At 37.0% G+C, this 17,848-nt stretch overlaps 1 protein-coding gene across 2 annotated transcripts; it reads right to left on the bottom strand.

Moving 5' to 3' along the window:
- Positions 1–11,928, bottom strand: LOC106143654 (cyclic nucleotide-gated cation channel beta-3). Of its 2 annotated transcripts, none has more exons than XM_060945397.1 (14): positions 11,809–11,928; positions 7,556–7,659; positions 6,837–6,902; positions 6,353–6,496; positions 5,856–6,001; positions 4,600–4,859; positions 3,571–3,720; positions 2,929–3,234; positions 2,487–2,610; positions 2,247–2,329; positions 1,702–1,848; positions 1,329–1,441; positions 823–1,141; positions 1–556 (listed from the first exon to the last, which is right to left on the bottom strand). In XM_060945397.1, the coding sequence occupies exons 1-14, from the start codon at positions 11,839–11,841 to the stop codon at positions 473–475; spliced, it is 2,079 nt and encodes a 692-aa protein (XP_060801380.1). In that variant the 5' UTR covers positions 11,842–11,928; the 3' UTR covers positions 1–472. The 2 variants fall into 2 exon arrangements, with proteins under 2 accessions (XP_060801380.1, XP_013201241.2); XM_013345787.2 differs by lacking the exon at positions 11,809–11,928 and adding an exon at positions 10,333–10,523.
- Between the last annotated feature and the right edge of the window lie 5,920 nt (positions 11,929–17,848).

The raw sequence follows: 17,848 nt of genomic DNA, 5'->3' as shown, positions 1-17,848 counted from the left end.
CATGTATCAAAATATAAGTACAAAAAATATAACATTATACCTAATTTTGAAATAATCTTTGGAAGTACCATGTTGGGCGCCAAAATCAGACTTGGCTGGATGCCACAAATAGAAATGTAAGTAAGTACATATAGGACAAAATCGTTGTTAAAAACATCAGACAAATGTTTAATATTCGAATAAAAAAGTTTTTTTTTTCATTGACTTGGTCTAATTGAAAGAGGGTAGGTAATTGACATTTTACCGAACTTAGTCTTTTCATAAAAGGGCAAAGCAAAATATAAACCTTAAAAAGTTAAACATTCATAACGCCTAGATAAAACGGCGATATTATCGTTAACATTGAAATATACCATATTTAGTTGAAAACATCTAGACGTGATATACCAAAGTATACATGGAGCATGGTTTTCTAAAAGTCAGTTGGGGTTCCATCAAGTATGGCCATTGTCCTTAGTCTTGAACTCTTGACTTAAGAGCATTCGCTGGAGAGGATGATGGTTGGTAGCGGGCCGCGGCCGCAAGCGGTTACTAAAGATGGCTGCTCGTCCTGTACCTGTTCATAATAATAATTTATGATTATGTTCATAAATTGTATGCCTATGTAAAGTCCGTGATAATTACGTTAATTACAGTTTTATAGTTTATTACTTGTCAGTATGTTAGTGTAAGTGCCAACAGTTGGCAATTGGGTTAAGTATCTCAGTGTGTTTTCTGAATATTTTTTTTATTTTCAGCAATGCCATAAACGATCCATACATTTACTAGTGAATCACAATCACAGGTTAAGTTTAAGAGGGACGTGACAAAATTACCTCCTACCTTATTTTCAGAAACAGCAGACAATCTCCTCTTATTATAGGAGAGTGTACTAGCGCTCCTGAGCCTCTTCTCCGCAGCTTGGCTACTATCATTGCTGCTCGCGCTCGACAACCTCCTGTTCCTCAATCCTGACGGCTCAGAATGGCTGGACTTCTTGGCCTCAAGTATGGCTAGTTTCTGCTTGGCCTGACGCGCCGCGTTCTGTCTGATGATCTGGTCTGCTCGCAGCCGGAGTACTTGAGCCGCTTCTTTGTGGTATTTCAGAGCAGCTTCTAAGTCGTTACGGGACAGTGCGAAGAGGTTGGAGTAACCTCGCGACCTGGCAAATAATTACGTTAAATAATCAGGCGGTCATTTTTCGTACATTTTAGGACGCATAGGTACCTCTAACAGTTCTTTTTATTTGGCTATTCTGAATTTGGTTGACCGTTTTAAGATGAAAATATTTGTCATAGGCGCTATAGATAAAGAGATTAACAATTTGTGTTATAAAATGATTAAGCTACCTGACAGTGGCTGTGCGACGTCGAAGACCTTCGATTCCCAAGAGGCTGATTTCTCCAAACACCATGCCCTCCTTCAGAGTTGCTAACACTTCGTTTCCATCAGGAGACATTACCTGTAAAAAATAGTAAAATAGACTAAACGTATAAAACAATTTGAAAATTGTAAACTTAAGGAAGGAATTTAGAGATGAGAGAATGCTCTTCAATCTTCTAAAGTAGCTTTTTCACAAAATTTTAACTTTAGGATTTAGATATTTCCTGTTCGAAATGTTCTATAATAGCTTTTACAGAAGATGTTTCTTTTTTGTTTTGTCTCGTTATTAGTTATATTTGAACATCTTTCTTCATCCCTGCACCAGGTCTGAGCACTCACGCAGCACTCGCCGCACTGCACGATGTACATGTGGTGGCCGACGTCGCCCGCGCGCACCACCAGGTCGCCGGGCAGGAACGACACCGGCCGCAGCTGCAGCACCAGGTCGCGCAGCAGCGACGCCGAGCAGTTGCTGAACAGCTCCACCTGCGTATACGATGTGACACTTGCCATGACTTGACAAAGTCTGTGGAAGTGTTGGGATCATAAAAATATCCATGATTGTGGAAGTCCCTACTTCACTATATATAGTGGCCTCATCCTTGCCAGAGGCTAGAGATTCCCTACGGTTAGCAGCAAACCGCTGATGCTGAGTTTCCAATTGCAACAAAATCAGAATATACATACTTATATTAACTGATATCCCTAACGTTAAAGTGAGTGATTTTTTGCTTATTCTTCATGATTATATCTTACTTTGCCTAAGTCGTAGAATTTGCAAAGTACGAGTGCTAAGAGTGACATGGGTTCCGAAAAAAAATACATAGGATTCGGCACAGTGTTATATACAACTTCTTATTTAGTAAAGTAGATATAATATGTACCTTGCTCAAAGTAGACATGTGGACAGCAAGAGCAACATCTCTCTTCATATTGAAAGGTAAAGAGTTTAAGATTTTCGATTCATCTGTAAAACAAAAAACCTTTAGCGAAAATCACTTCTTCAATATGTAAATGGTCCATATTGGTGCTATGTAGATACAAAATTGTGGCAAAACGTAAAGAACCTTTTTTTGTCTCTTCACCTTTGATAATATCACATTCACAACGAATTAAATACTAACCAAAGCATCTCTGCTGACTCCAAGTATAGTTGAACCAACAAGTGACCCTTCTTTGAAGAGAAACAGGCATGTTTAGCTGACGCAGGTAACGGGTGCAGCCGTCCACTGTCTTGCGGTATTCAGTCTGAAGGAGGGAAAAACTATAAACAATAGTGATTAAAGTATCGACATTAGTAACGTTATGTCTAAAGGAAATTCACAAATCTAAAGTAACCGTAACACTTACCACCATTCGTAAGAAAATTATATATTCCTGGTAACCAAAGAGTTACCCAGATGCCTTACATTTTCGTTTGTTCTCGTACCATTTCTCTAGGTATAAGAATATCGAACATCTATCTTTTTGTCAAACCCTAGCTCATGATTAGCACATTTTTTCTAATTTCTACTAAGTACAAAAAATTACTACATGATATCCTCTAATATAAGTTAAATTACTTACCCTCGCTCGGGTAGCCGTAGCAATGATATCCCTGATCTGTCCAATCAGAAGCGCGAACACAAACACTCCCATCAGCCACGCCGCTGTCATAAACAAGTACTCTTCAGTATTCTCTGGCTTGGGGTTCTTTCCTATAGACGTGGCGGTCTTGGTGGCGAAGTAGAAACACCTGATGTAGGCGTTCCCTTTGTTGTCGTACACCCAGCCGTTGGAGTCGAGGCCGATGTAGCTGCTCATGGCGTAGTAGGCGCAGGCATTCAGGTGGATCAAGTAGAAGATGTAGAAGAGCGTCTTGCCAATCCTAACCTGAATAAATGTACTGTATGAATTTTGCTAGAACTACACTTATTTGACGTACATCACATAGGTATATAATACATAGAAATTACATGTCTTTTCTGTATCTGTAGAAGTATTTACCTCAAGCCCTTATGCTGGTTTGGTTACTAAGAAAAGATGTAGTATTTGCAAACTGCTCTCTTCTTCTCTTTCCTCGCAGTTTGATTAAGTGAATCAAGAAAAAGGCCTTTAAATTTGAGATTCTTCTAGTAGGTTTGTCTAAATCTCATTACATCTCAAATGCACTGAAAGTGGACTTTGACTCTGTGATGATGAATGTACCGATATGATGTATGTATTTACCACATAAGGAGACGAAAGAACCCTGTCCATTGCCTGGTGGAATTCCCAGAAAGTCTGCAGCTTCAGAAGGCGCGGGGCCCGCAGAATGACCATCTGGGTGCCGAAGTAGATGTACAGTATGTCGAGGGGAAGCAGCGAAATTACATCGAACTGAAAATTAAATTTGAGTATCTGACAATAAGTTACAAAAACATCGTGGAAACCTTACTCATAATATTCCAGTATTATACAACAATGTGACTGTAAACAAGCTAGTTATTTGTCTACTTACAAAACCCCATGGTTAGTTTTCTCCATGTAACCATGTCATAACAATGACATAACTTTAGATTGAAACTGCTTTATAACATTGACCATTTCTGTCTGTCTATCCAACTCATTTTGCCCCACTGTAACTTGAAGTCATACAAATCTACAAAACGATAACTGCCAGCGCCGTAGTTAGTTTTATGTTATTGGATACAAACACAATAATACTTATATGCAAATGTTTGCCTTTCGGCTCTTTATGCCTGCCATGACTGGTTGGTAAATAGAACCCTTGCGATCGTATTTGGCCTCATGAACCTAATTTCCCACATTCCTAGATCGATTGGCCTCCGTCGCGGAGTGATAATATCGTCATCTTTAAATTCTAGCAAACACCAAACAAAAAGCATGCAGATGCAATGCAGCATGTTTACTTCCTTTATTCCTTTAATCTATAGATTTTGCCATTAACTTCAAACCTGTTTTTATGATCTGAACAACAGATACTTGAATTGGATCTTCGACATGTATTTTATTCTTATTGCTAATCTTATTTCTTCGGAGTAAAATATCAGTGTCTATGTATGTCGGCGTCGAAAATTTTGGAATTATAGTGAAAGTACAATTCCTCCTGGTTTTTCCTGCGTCATTGACCCAGAACCCTTCATGGTAGAACATCAGCTACGGTTTCGCGAGAGGAACATCGAGCAAACAGACCAGGTCGTTCAAATCTACTGCCATCCAAAGATGCCATAAAAAATATTTTGCGTTATATCTTACCTTGTACTGTAATTTCCTCCTATAATTCCTCCTGGTTTCCCCCGCGTCGTTAACCCAGAACCCTTCATGGAGGAACATGAGCCTTGGTTTCACGAGGGCTACATCGAGCAAATAGACCAGGTCGCACAGATAATCTGCTGTCATCCAAAGGGGCGTGTTCTCTGGGGTCTGGTAGGGAAAGGTGGCCCTCAGGGCGATGCACCAGGCGTTGTAGCTGTAGCAGAAGGTCACAAGCATCAGCCAGCTGATGTAGCCTCGACCTGTTAAATAAAAAGAGACAAAAATTGGCTAGCTGTCAGACACCAAATCTGAGCTTGTGATAATCATTGCGTAAAATAAACAAAAGACGATCAGGCTCCTCTCGTTTTCCTCAATTCTATTTAACTTTTTTATTACAAAGCGGCCAGTTTAAAACTCATAAATACATTTAAATAAATACTTAATACGGTTCAAATTTTTATTGTTGTTGGACTTTGCTAAAATAGTGCAGTTGTTGCAAGACTAATTGATTTTAATTGCTTTCCTACTGTACGAGTTAGTAGCTTTTTATGAGAGTACACTTTATGTGTCCTTTATGACGTATGCAATTACATTTAGATCTCAACAAGTACTCATTCAAGGTGAAAGTTAATAAATTTTATTGTTCTATTACGTGTGTTGAGTACCTTGATGCAATCGCAAGTAAGATCGAATGCTTTATTGTTTATAAACTAAATACTTTACTTTAGCATGTACTTATATATTACACGATGTATGTTGACTTAACTGATATGATAGGACTTAATTGGCCACCAACAGAGGATATTTCCACAGTCTATTGATTTCCTATTTGATGGAGTTCGATTCATTAAAGTAATAGTTATTTATTGACTTAAGCGAATGTCACACAGGCGGACTGGCCAGCACGTTAATTATTTATTAAATTCAAAATGTTTTGTGATTTTTTTTTATTTTTGAAAGAGTATAATCGTCATTTGTGCTTGCAGGTGCATAAAGTTTGTACATTGTTTTAATTTAACTGTGATAAAAAGATTGAGATTTTATTTTTTGTACAGTTAATTTGTTAATAAATATATTTATACGGATCCAAAAAGAAAGATAACCCCAAAGTACTCGTAAGATCGCGAATTGTGTTATGGGAAACCACTTTAAAGACGTCATGTATATTTTATAGTTTAACATACAAACATCTCAATACCAGCATAGCCTATATAAAACTTAAATTTATTACAGTATTAGTCAGGAAGCGGCCTTACCTTGTGGGTCTATAGGCGCGAAAGGGTCGCACAGAGGCAGTAAGTGCAAGAGTCCCTTGCATTTCTTCTCTCTGGTCGGGGAAGATGGTACTGGGCTCTGTGGGATTTCTATAGATGACACGTTTTTCTTTCCGACAGGTGAAAACCTGAGAAGAAAGATTTAAAATCATTAAACGTTATAGAAGGAAAAAAAACAAAAACGTTGTGTATAATTCAAATTATTATAATACTTAATTAGATTTTGTCTTAATAGGTAGATAGATAATAAATAAACTAAATAATAATATTGATCCTTATTATTTTCTAGAAAAAATCAATAACATTATTCCAAAAAAAAAATTTTATATTCAGGGAGGAATAGAATCTAATTATACTTAAGAAATATTAATTAGTACTTGAAACATCTAAATGTTGCAATTTTAATCTATAACTAAGGGCGAAGTGTTTTATTAGACATTAGGCAATATTGGCAACAAATAAGGTATAATAAATCAAACCTTTTGATGGAGTTGCCCCTTGATTGAGGAACGTTGTAATCCTTAAGTTCGGTGGCCGCTTCTTTGACATCGATTATAGAGTTGTAATGAGGCGGCGGTGGCGACGATGAAAACAGGCGAACTTTTTGCAGTTGCAGGAATACACTTAAATGTTGAAAAAATATATTTTTTAAAACAAAAGTAACAATTATAACAATGTGATTGTTTAAAACTATGTGGATGTGTGTGTGGTTTGTACTATTTCAAACCAAAAGCTACTGAACATATTTTCATGAAAATTTGCAGTAATGTATCTAGCTGATGTAACATAATAAGTTAAAACTTATAGAGATTTATGACAGACGAAGTCACGGGCAACAGCTTGTACCTATCAAATATTGAAAGGATAAACTAAGTAGTTATCTACCTTACTGTATTAAAAACTAAGTAAGTTCATTGTTTTTAATATAAGTACATAAGTATACCTACTGTTAAATTTACTCACTTTTTTGTGTCGTGTCTCTCTTGAATTTGCGTGTTGGTATCTATATTTGAATTGGTGTGGGTTACGCTAAAAAAAAAACATTTTTTTAATAAGTTTATATTAAGTACCGTTTAGTGAAGTAGTTCTTAAAACGAATTATTAGCTTTCCTTTTTTGTTAAGTGTTTGTTTGTTTTTATCCTCGTCGTATGGAATCAAATCTACATAAAATCACGTCTATATCCCTTGCGGGGCAGACAGAGCCAACAGTTTTGAAAAGACTTATAGGCCACATTGAGCTATTTGGCTTAATGATAGAATTGAGATTCAAATAGTGGCAGGTTGCTAGCCCTTCGCTTAAAAGAAGAATCCCAAGTTTATAAGCCTATCCCTTAGTCGCCTTTTACAACATCCATGGGAACGAGATGGAGTGGTCCTAGCCTTTTTTTTATTGGAACCATAAGGCACGGTATCTAATCTACTCGCTAACAATCATGAGGTAACCGTATTTTACCTATTGATACGAGTATGTTTCATTTACAACTAAAATATTTTTCTAGCCTTTTCAAAAGCCGTATAATTAAATAATTATTTTGGTCTGCGCTCCTGATTCATCAACGTTAATTTATGCCACTTCAATCAAATTTAAGAAAACAATTTAGCAAAAGAGACTAAATTTTCCATTGCACTAAGGATAACTCACGTCTTATTAAAAAAAATAATAATAATTAAGCAGTCATACGTGTTGTGACGCGGCGTGGTTTCCGGGGTGCACCATGATCCGTAGGGCTTCTGTGTCGGAGCCTTATCATGACTGGTGCCCACCGAAGAAGGGTGCACCGTATGCTGTGGACAATAATATCAATATATAATCTAAATAGTAACGAGACGAATCGAACAAATTTTTTTGATAGACATGCTACTAGAAACGTTCGTTTTCGGGATTCGAACCCGAGAACTGTGGTTTCGATTAGGTACCACTGCACATAATAGGGTAAAGTTAGCGCTAGCAGATCTAAGCAAATTCAGCTCTCAAAAATCCGTAAGTGCATCCGTATGTGTAGGCTAAGCTTACATCACGATATTTTAAGAGCCATATTTTTTGCAGAAATCTTAATTGGTTTTCCACGATTTAAAAATATGAGGATGTATGAAGAAATTAAATAGATACATAAAAAGTGAAGATAAATAAGTATTGTAGTTTTGCTATAGGCAGAAAAGAATAATATTTTTTTTTTAACTGCAAAACAATGTCGTTTCAATTCGGTAGTACACAAGAATTCAAACCGAACTCCAGACAAGTTTCTTTAAGTAGTGCAAGTTCAAGTGGATATTTATTAATGGATAATGATATTATTTTCGTCATTATTCAACGGTATTTCAACGAGACCAAAGACGAATTTACGTTCATTTTTATTGAAGCCATAAACATGAACGATGTCCACTCCTTATGATTTCATTATATTATTTCGTAGCCAGTCTTATAGCGTTTTTGTTATAAAAAGTATAGTATATATAACTTATATTATTATACAAATAAGGCTAGATACCACGTAAGAAGAGTTATCATTTATGCGAACTGTAAAAATCTGAAATTCAAACGTTCAAACGTATCAAAATTCCAAATTCAATAAAAAATATTCAAGTTTGATCTGGAACTCATTACAACAGAACACTATTAAAACGTATAATTTATTTAAACGTTTTAGCCCAGACCATGAGGGGACAATGATGAGCTAGATAGGCATCAAATAAAGAAATTATAGAAAATTAGGGATTAGGGATAGGCTTATAAACTTATGTATATTAACTTATTATAGGCTTACAAACCCGTTACTATTTGAATCTCAATTCTATCATTAAGCCAAACAGCTGAACGTGGCCTATCAGTCTTTTCAAGACTGTTGGCTCTGTCTACCCCGTAAGGGATAAAGACGTGATCATATGTATGTATGTATGTATGTTTAGAAAATTAATATTTTTCAACTCTCAGTTTCAGAGGTAGCTATTTATCGCCTGATTATTTAGTCACCACATCGTATTGGCATCACATTAGGAAAGCACTTAATGGCTCGTTGGTATTCAAACCACGGCTACTTGGAGGCTAATGGTTGGCCTCGGTTCACCGGGGACGGTGTTCAGATCCTTTTTGATTGTAAGAGGAAGTTTTTGGCGGCAAAACAATATCGGTTTTATATAAAAAAATATACCTAATTGTATTGCAATAAAAAAAATAGTTGTTATGAAAGTGACATGTTGTGAATCTGAATCCATACGTATAATTTGTTGTAACTGTCCGATGCCTATATTTGAAAGATATTGGCAAAAAAAATCGATAAGACCAACAAAGACAAAAAATGAGAATTTTAGAATTTCTATCTGTTAGCTTTTATGTATTGTCGCAATTTTTAAGATAGCAGTAACAACACTGTTATTTATTCCAAATTACAGTTATAGTTTTGACAAAACTGTCTAAAACTGTGTCTTGTACTCACTGATGGATGATTAAATAAAAAAGCTCAGTTTATAGTTACACCTTCTCAATTTAGTAAAGTGGGTGTCACACGTTGCCAAAATACACATTACGCAAAATAATTAAATACAGGGCGCGGCAAATTACCAAAGTTATCTATCAGCGTCAGACTTTTGTATTCCAGGCGTAGCCTACAAGTGATTGGCCCAATTAAGGACGATATTCTATTTAGTAATATAATATAAGACTATTACGTATATTGCTGAAAGTACTGGGAGATAACGTATTTTAAAGAGTTATTTTCTAGTGACATTTGGTCAGTAATTTGGGCATTGACTTTTACAAAAAAATTAAGACGTATCAACTAGGGATTTATTTAAATTATTTTTTTATTAAAATTCATTCATTCATTTCAGTCATTTAATTTGGATGATATATTAAGTAGAAAATAATAAAAATCATTTTTTTTTGTAACTTATTTCAAATGAAACCGTCGCTTTTATTTATTATCATGGAAATTAATGTTAATATTAAAGTCCAAAACAAAACATTCAGTTAGTTTAAATCAAACAAGAAAGTACCGGTTAATAGACATGAAATGAAATTAACCGTTCAATTACAAGTGCTGGGCTGAATGGTAAACAGCGGCCAATAAATGACGGGGCGCACGCAAAAATGTGTTTAGTTTGCTGAAATTGCGTTACACAGTAAGCTTTAGTTAGAATAAGTACCGTTTTGATCTAGTTAGTCCAAGTCAAAGCTATGAAAAATTATAAGTAGGAACAAAAATATGATTGAAAGTTATAAGCAAATTTAATCAAACAGTAAAACTTCGGTTAGTAAACTTTTTAAGTAGAATTATTAACTGGACCTACGTAAACTTATGAAAAATAAAATAATATGCTGTTGTAACGTTTTTTTTTATTAAAAAGCATTGAACAAACACGTGGTTAAGGTGCCGTATTCCAAATTGGTTAATTAGTTCGGTTTCAGCTAACTAAAACGAAAATTCGAGACTCTTATTTACGAAATTTCCAATCACTCACCACATCCGCCTTTATTTCCATTTTCATTGCTAAAAATTATTCAAACTATCGATGTCAAAGTGTTCAAAAATATTTACAATTTATATAATCTATTAAATAAGCTTTAGATGTATAAATTTGTTAACTAATATTTGGTAAAAAACTTTTCGCGGGAAATATGTTGCGCTCGGAAAAACATACACGTGACCACTTCGGCGGTCAATTGTCTACTGACCGGCTCGGAATAGAGCCTTGAATTGAATATAGCCTCATCTATACACCTATACCTACAGAGCGTTCTATTTTTAAAAGAGAAAACTTCATTTTCTTTATGAAAAGTAAAACTATGTAATCATTTTACTTTGGGTGCTTTAATTTGTAGAAATAGGTTACTGAGGGTCAAAACTATGTGTTGTTGCTGATGTGAAACGATTTGGCAAACTGCTCGTTTAATACTAGCTTTTTGTGAATAACTATTCGAGCCATTTATTGTTGTTCTTTATAAACTAGGAATTTTTGATTAAGGTGTGTGTGGAAAATTAGTCTCTTGTATAAAGTGCATTTGATTTGTGCAATGATTATTACAGCTTAGGGGACAGCAAACGCGGAAATGTGCTAAGGTAAGAGGCACGCAGTGAGAGAAGATTTACTACAAGTATGTTTTAATCAAGTATGACAATTAAGTAGGTTTTGGGGAATTTTTTATTAACCTGGTAGCCCAATATGTCTGATGATGTCTCTTGTAAGAGATAAATACGTGTTATGTGTACCTATGTGCAATCCAGGACAGATTAACTTAGCGTATCAAAGATATAAGATACGACCTCTTAACAAAAAGAAACACGATTTGACTTAGAATAGAAGTGTTGCGCAAAATATCATAACAGAAAACATCTGATAGATATCTTTACTAAGTATCTAAAAATATTCAGTCTGAGTTTATTCAGTAATTAAATGTAATTAAAAAGCCACCTGGAAGAGAAAATTATAGGCCATTTCGATGAAATTTATGGACACATTTACAGACACCAGGGAAAAAATTATAACAATTGGACCCGTAATGGGAGAATCGTAGTGGAGGACGAATCCAATTTCTTAATTAGACTGAAATTGTAACCCAGATAATTGCCTTACATTAATTATTGGTTTAAATTCATTAGTTACCACTAAGCCATCCGGATAAATAAATGTGACTTTTCAGTCTTTTCGAGACTAAAAAATAAATAAAATTAAAAATAATAAGAATCTTTTGGCTGGTTTTTGCATTTAAAATAAAAATAAACATACTTATAATATCTACTTAACACAATAATACCTACTTAAATTTGAACAGAAATAAGTAATAGGTACACAACGTTTCATAAAGATGATCACTATCAACATTAATTACAGTACGTAGGTAAGTATTGATTTTAAATTTACTTAGTGGCCCGGAAATAGTACCAAGTATCTTTGAAATATCCTCTTTAATTGTATGTAAACAGAAGAATGACTTACCCTTTTTAAAAGCTTCAAAGCCTCAAACACCATGCCGTCGTATTATACACTTTATAAAGAATTAAATTATCTCCACTGATTAAAATGGACTATGAAATCTGAAACCTGAAAACCTTCACGGCTATCTTGTCAATATGTTTGTAACGTGACCGAATAGAAAACCCGTCACGCAACTGCGCAGTGCATGCGTGAAACAGCTTTTTGATTTGGTCGGATAACCAAAATATTTGGCGCGAAGCAAATATTTGTTGTGATGACATCGAAAGTCGCTATTGAGAGCTTTAAGCATATAAAGCGCTTTTTCCGGAGAGATTTTATCGAACATTACTGATTTTTTATATACCTGTTTTACCTGAAATTAAAACAGTTATTATATGCGGTAACCTTATTCGAGACCTATAGAGTGAGATAGCAACACCTTCGTGCTCTTTCAACAGCCCCAAAGTGCCCCCTCCACCCACTTCCGGTCACCTATCTCGTTCTTTCGGAGTGGAGGGGGGCCCTCGCTTGCCAGTGCGCGCAGGAGCGCTGTCTCCTCACATTGCATCTCACTAAAGTATGTTAAAATAAGCCAGCAGGCAGAATTTAAACTATAGGTCTCGAATAAGGTTACCGCATATAATAACTGTTTTAATTTCAGGTAAAACAGGTATATTATATGCTAAGAACCGTTATTCGAGACCTATAGAGTGAGATGTGTTTGTTATCGCCTGGTGGCAAGCGAAAAATAATAAGCCAATGTGTGATGAAGGTCAGTATGGAATAGTCATTGAAATATGCAATGGCAATAAAAAGAAGACATCTGCTAATCAGTTTTGTTTTATTTATTCTTCTTATAGAAAATATACCTAATCAATGGTATTTGCTGCGACAAATAATGAATGAAATATATATATATGTATGTATTTTTCTTTAAATGTATAGAATTCTTATAAGCAAGAATTGAAAACAAAAAATTAAATAAAAGTTAAAGTTATTTTCCAGTTAGTAATATGATAATATAAAAGTCATAAAATCAGGTTATAAAGCATCAAAATACTTTGACAAGTTGAACCCATTCTGGGGTTCATGTATCTCTTTTGAATAATAACACGCAAAGGTATTAGGAACACGCCAGTTCCCCTTTTGCATTATCTCATCAATATTACAATTGTCCATCCAGTTTAACGAGGCTGAAGCACTGCGCGTACTCCCTGGACTAGCTTCAACTCCCGCCGAGCGAAGAATCCTCTTGACCCAGCCTCCAATCATAGTCCGAGAGGCAGCCTTAATATTTCCATTACATGAAATGAACAGTTCAGTCATTTCTTCAGTACGCCTTGCTCGAGAAATTTCTATCAGTCTTTTTACATGAAAAACAGGACAGATATTGTAATTCTCAGTTTGTTTGAGACGCCATGAAGACTGCCTGTGCACATAATTGTCAGTCTTAGAGCCGAATACTGGGTGAAACACAATAACATCAGAATGATCTTCATAATGCTGTTCATCAATATGTAACAGGGTTAAATCATGTACTCTTCGACTAGATGCTAGCAAAAGTATCAAAGCTGTGCGCTGAGATAATACAAATAATGAATTTAGATCAGGGGAGTGTGTAATTAACCATTCAATTACAATTCTGGGATCCCAGATTGCTGGTTTACTTTGCTTTTTGTCAGCATTAGCGACTGAAATAGCCTTAAGAATACGCTTCACAATAACATTTGCGCTAAGTGGTTCTTGTCTAGGAACAGACAGTGAAGAAATACAGGATTTATGAACTAAAATGGTTTTATATGACAAATTCAAGCGTATATGCAAATGTGCTAAGTATCTAGCTAGCTGGGCTCCGTTGGGTTGTAGGCTGTTAATATTATTAGCCCTACACCAAACTTCCCATTTAGACCAGACAGACTGGTACATTTTGTTTGTTGATGCTCTCAAGCTAGTGTTAAGCAATTGAATTTCGTCATGAGACCAACCTGTCAGTTGATTGCTCCACCCTTCACCAACCAAGCCTCGAGACAGATCTCGGCCACACGAGGCGGTGGGAGCCGAGTCCGTGTATCCGTCAGCCTGTGCTGTAGATCGGTAATAGTGAACGGCGCTCGTACAGCCCTGCTCTTGAGATCCGGACGCCAATATACTTTGTGCCAACGCGGGGCTATTATGATGTACATTCCCTTCGCCTGGTTCATATGTGCTAGGACCCGGGGAACAAGATGGGGGGGTGGAAACACCCAAGCAAGTTGAAAGTTCCATTTTCTGCTGAACGCGTCGTGAAATATTGCGCTCGAGTCTTCGTAATTGCGCGATGCGTAACAAGCAAGCACGTGTGCGTTTGCGGAAGCGAATAAATCGATTTGTGGTCGACCGTAGCGGTTGAACACTTCGTGGCAAGCTTCTGGGTTGAGAGTCCATTCGCCGCGTGACTTCTTTCTGGATAGTAAGTCCGCTTCTATGTTGAATTGACCGGGAATATGATGTGGGATTATCTGTATGTTGTTCTCGTCCATTATGTTGAACAACAGTTGCGTCAATTTGAACAGGTTTGTGGATCGTAGGCCTCCTTCGTTTTTTATGTAACTGATCACGCTTTTGTTGTCCGATTGTAATAGAATCGTGGTGTTTCGGAGGTACGATAGAAACATCTTCAATGTCTGTATGACAGCTGACATTTCTTTCAGATTGCTGTGCCAACTTATCTGACTGTTCTGCCAGACACCACTTACATTTTTCCCATCTAGCACAGCCCCCCAACCTGAGCCGGAGGCATCGGTTGTCAAAAAATGTGCAACCCTCTGGCAGTGAATAGGAGTGCCTGATTCTACTGCAGTTAACCACCATTTCAGTTCGTCTTGAACTGAAATTTCTAATGGCCACTTTGTTTGTGGCTGAATTTTCGAAAGTCGTATGCTGGCCTTCTGTATGGGGCGGCAGTGAAGACGACCTCTGGGCACGACGAACGCTGCAAAGTTTAGCATGCCTAGTACCCTCTGGGAATCTTTGAAATTCCATTGATTGGTGTCTAACAAATAAAGTATTTTGTTTTTGATTTTCGACACTTTGTCCTTGGGTAGGTACTTGGAATTCTGGCTGAGATTCCATGTTACACCTAGGTAGTTTATACATTTGGTCGGGACGAGCACAGATTTCTTGTAATTGATCGTCCATCCGAGCAGGGTCAGTAATCGAACAGCTTCTGCAGCATGCTCTATCAAAATTTCTCGGTTTTGATGGACTATCAGATAGTCGTCGAGATAGACTATGAGCCTTAAGCCTCTTTCGCGCAAGAGCTGGGCTACCCAGTTGGATACAGTCGAGAATACTTTGGGTGCTGATGACAGCCCGAAGGGGAGACTGGTCATCTGAAGGAGCTCGATGTTTCCTGAATCCGTTTCGTATAGAACTCTCAGATACCGTTGATCGGCTTCGGCGACCGCCAGGTGAAAGTATGCCTGAGATAAATCGATCTTCACGGTCCAGTCTCCTTCTTGTAAGAAGTCTGGAATCCTCTGAACGTTTATAAGGCGAAATTTGAATTGTGCTAGGTAATCGTTTAGCTTTTTCAAGTTGAAGATAGGCCGATCGCTCGAGTCTGCCTTCTTTACAAGAAACATCGGACAGACAAAACTGGGTGTATTTGGAGCTGGTACCAAAACCTTTTGTCTTTTTAAATCTGAAATCTGTTTTGTCATTGCAGCACTGTTGGGTGTCTGAAATTTTCTTAACATGTTTGGTGCCATTAATGGGGGTAGAACTAAAAAGGGGATTCGATAACTCGATATTACTTTTATGATGTAATCTGGAGCGTTGAAATGACGCCAAACATGAATAAAATCTTTCAAACGCCCACCGTAAAAGTTGTCTTGTATATAGTCATTTACGAAAATTACTGTACCGACGGTTTGAATTCTCAGTTGATTTCTTAGTGTTGGTACTGTGCTTCGAATTCGTCCCACTTTTATTCGCCTTGCTGTTTTGATATTTACCGGTCTTTGTCGATAAACCGCGATAACCAGTCGAAGTTGAGGGTACATTATCAAGATTTTTCTCCTGTCTATTGAACGATCTCTGCGATCGTTTGTTTTGAGAATAATCTGTTCTATTCCGCATAGACATTATTGGCTCTTCTGCAGAGCGTTTGTTTGACACAAAAATTTTATTAGTACCCCCAACTTTCTGCAAAAAGGAGCTTAACATATCTGGATTAAATAATTGTGAGTTTGTGGGAGGTATCTTTCTAATGTCTTCTTTTATAAAACGATCTTTAATGCTTGAAAGAACACTGTCGCGTCGCTTTTGTATGACGTCAGCACGCCTCCCACAAACTAATTGTAAAATATCTTCGGACACTTTTACATAGGCCGATTTGTCAGAAAAAAGGGAATTTATTTTATCAAATAACGTATTTGCATCTAAGTTACAACCGGGTAATGATGACCATTGTATGAGCTCTTGTAGATTATTTTTTAAGTTCTCATTTTGCTGGATAAGTGCATGAGTCATGGCGCCCAATGACCTATCTAATGACTTTAGCCAGCTAGAATTAGGATCAAAGTATCGAACCTCAGTGTTAACATCAATCTCGTAAAAGCCAGGTTTTGCCAAATAATTTTTCTCGGTTTCTACGTATCGAACGCGATCCCACTCGTTCGTATTAAAGTGATGCAGTTTATTAAGAAGATTTAATCGGTTCTCTAATGCATTTTCTACGTTAGGTTCTTTGAGATTAGTGTTAACGTTAAATTCGAAAGTTTTACTTGGTCGCGGTTTGTTGACGAGGGGCTCGTCGGCAAAAAGAGAACTTTTTAAATTGTCGGTAGGATGAATTGAAATGTTAGAAACGTTAGAATCTGAATCACTGATAGACCTACGTTGTTTTTTGGCAAAAGTAGAATCGGTCTGCCTAATATAATTCAATATATCACTTACTTGAGATGTTAATATGTCTAACCTGCGATCCCCACCGCTATGTGTTCTTTTACGACCGCGTGTTCGCGCCTTATGGCGGGAACGTAGCCGGTCGGAACTAGATGAGCTTGAAGAAGAACTAGTACTGCTGGAACTTGTGGACCGCTCCCGCCGATTCCGTTCGTCCTTATCTGGTGACTTATTCATCATAAAAATTCCTTCTGTAGGAAACTTTAGGGAATTGCCTTCCGCAGGCGATGCCTTTTGTAGGCAGTGTTGTAAGTCTTCCGCAGACATACACAATAACAACTTATTGATTTATTAATTTATTTTTTCGAACAGCAACGCTGTTTTATTTATGGGGTGTTGCTTCGACGAAAGTCGATGCCAATGTGAGGAGACAGCGCTCCTGCGCGCACTGGCAAGCGAGGGCCCCCCTCCACTCCGAAAGAACGAGATAGGTGACCGGAAGTGGGTGGAGGGGGCACTTTGGGGCTGTTGAAAGAGCACGAAGGTGTTGCTATCTCACTCTATAGGTCTCGAATAACGGTTCTTAGCATATAATAAATATTTTTATTTTAATTAGTATTATATAAAAGTAATGAAACACCTGCTGGTTTATAAGAAGTATACTGTCCCTTTGACGGTTCGCGTTATATAAAAAATAAAAACCTTAGCAATTTCGCAAAAACTAATTAGACAACGTTGGTTCCATATTTTTGCATTATCTTCTTATCTATATTTATGAGACAAAAAATAACTTTTCTTAACACAACAGTGAACTCACGTGTGGACCAATGTATGACCTGTCAGTCCTAATTAACAAATGTACCATCCACAATCCTAGCTTTAATCCCGCTTGCATCCATATCTCTCCGTAGAGGAGCCCAGGAACCATCTGTGATCAGTTGATCACGAACGTTTAGAGCTACCTAAATAAAGCGGCTTCCAATTTCGCTGCATCGCTGGAAAGTCAAGTGCTAGGTTTGAATTGATCGCTAGTTGCGCGCGCATCATCTCCTGTCTCCTTCTACGTCACGCAGCCTTTTTCAGCCTTTATTCCTTTTAAACGTTATTATATTATGCTCTTTGTCACCAGTCGTGATTGTAATCTCGATAATACACCGATATTATTCCGATAAAA

This window comes from Amyelois transitella, chromosome 2 (assembly GCF_032362555.1).
Source record: "Amyelois transitella isolate CPQ chromosome 2, ilAmyTran1.1, whole genome shotgun sequence".
Lineage (NCBI taxonomy): Eukaryota > Metazoa > Arthropoda > Insecta > Lepidoptera > Pyralidae > Amyelois > Amyelois transitella.
This window is presented reverse-complemented; position numbering and strand designations above follow the sequence as displayed.

Bases quoted from the DNA above. Each gene is read 5' to 3' on its own strand.
- LOC106143654 (XM_060945397.1), bottom strand. From the start codon at position 11,841: ATGGTGTTTGAGGCTTTGAAGCTTTTAAAAAGG. The intron at 7,660-11,808 runs GTAAGTCATTCT...TATTGTCCACAG, and splicing joins CTTTGAAGCTTTTAAAAAGG to CATACGGTGCACCCTTCTTC. The intron at 3,235-3,570 runs GTAAATACATAC...ACATTTATTCAG, and splicing joins TTCTTTCGTCTCCTTATGTG to GTTAGGATTGGCAAGACGCT.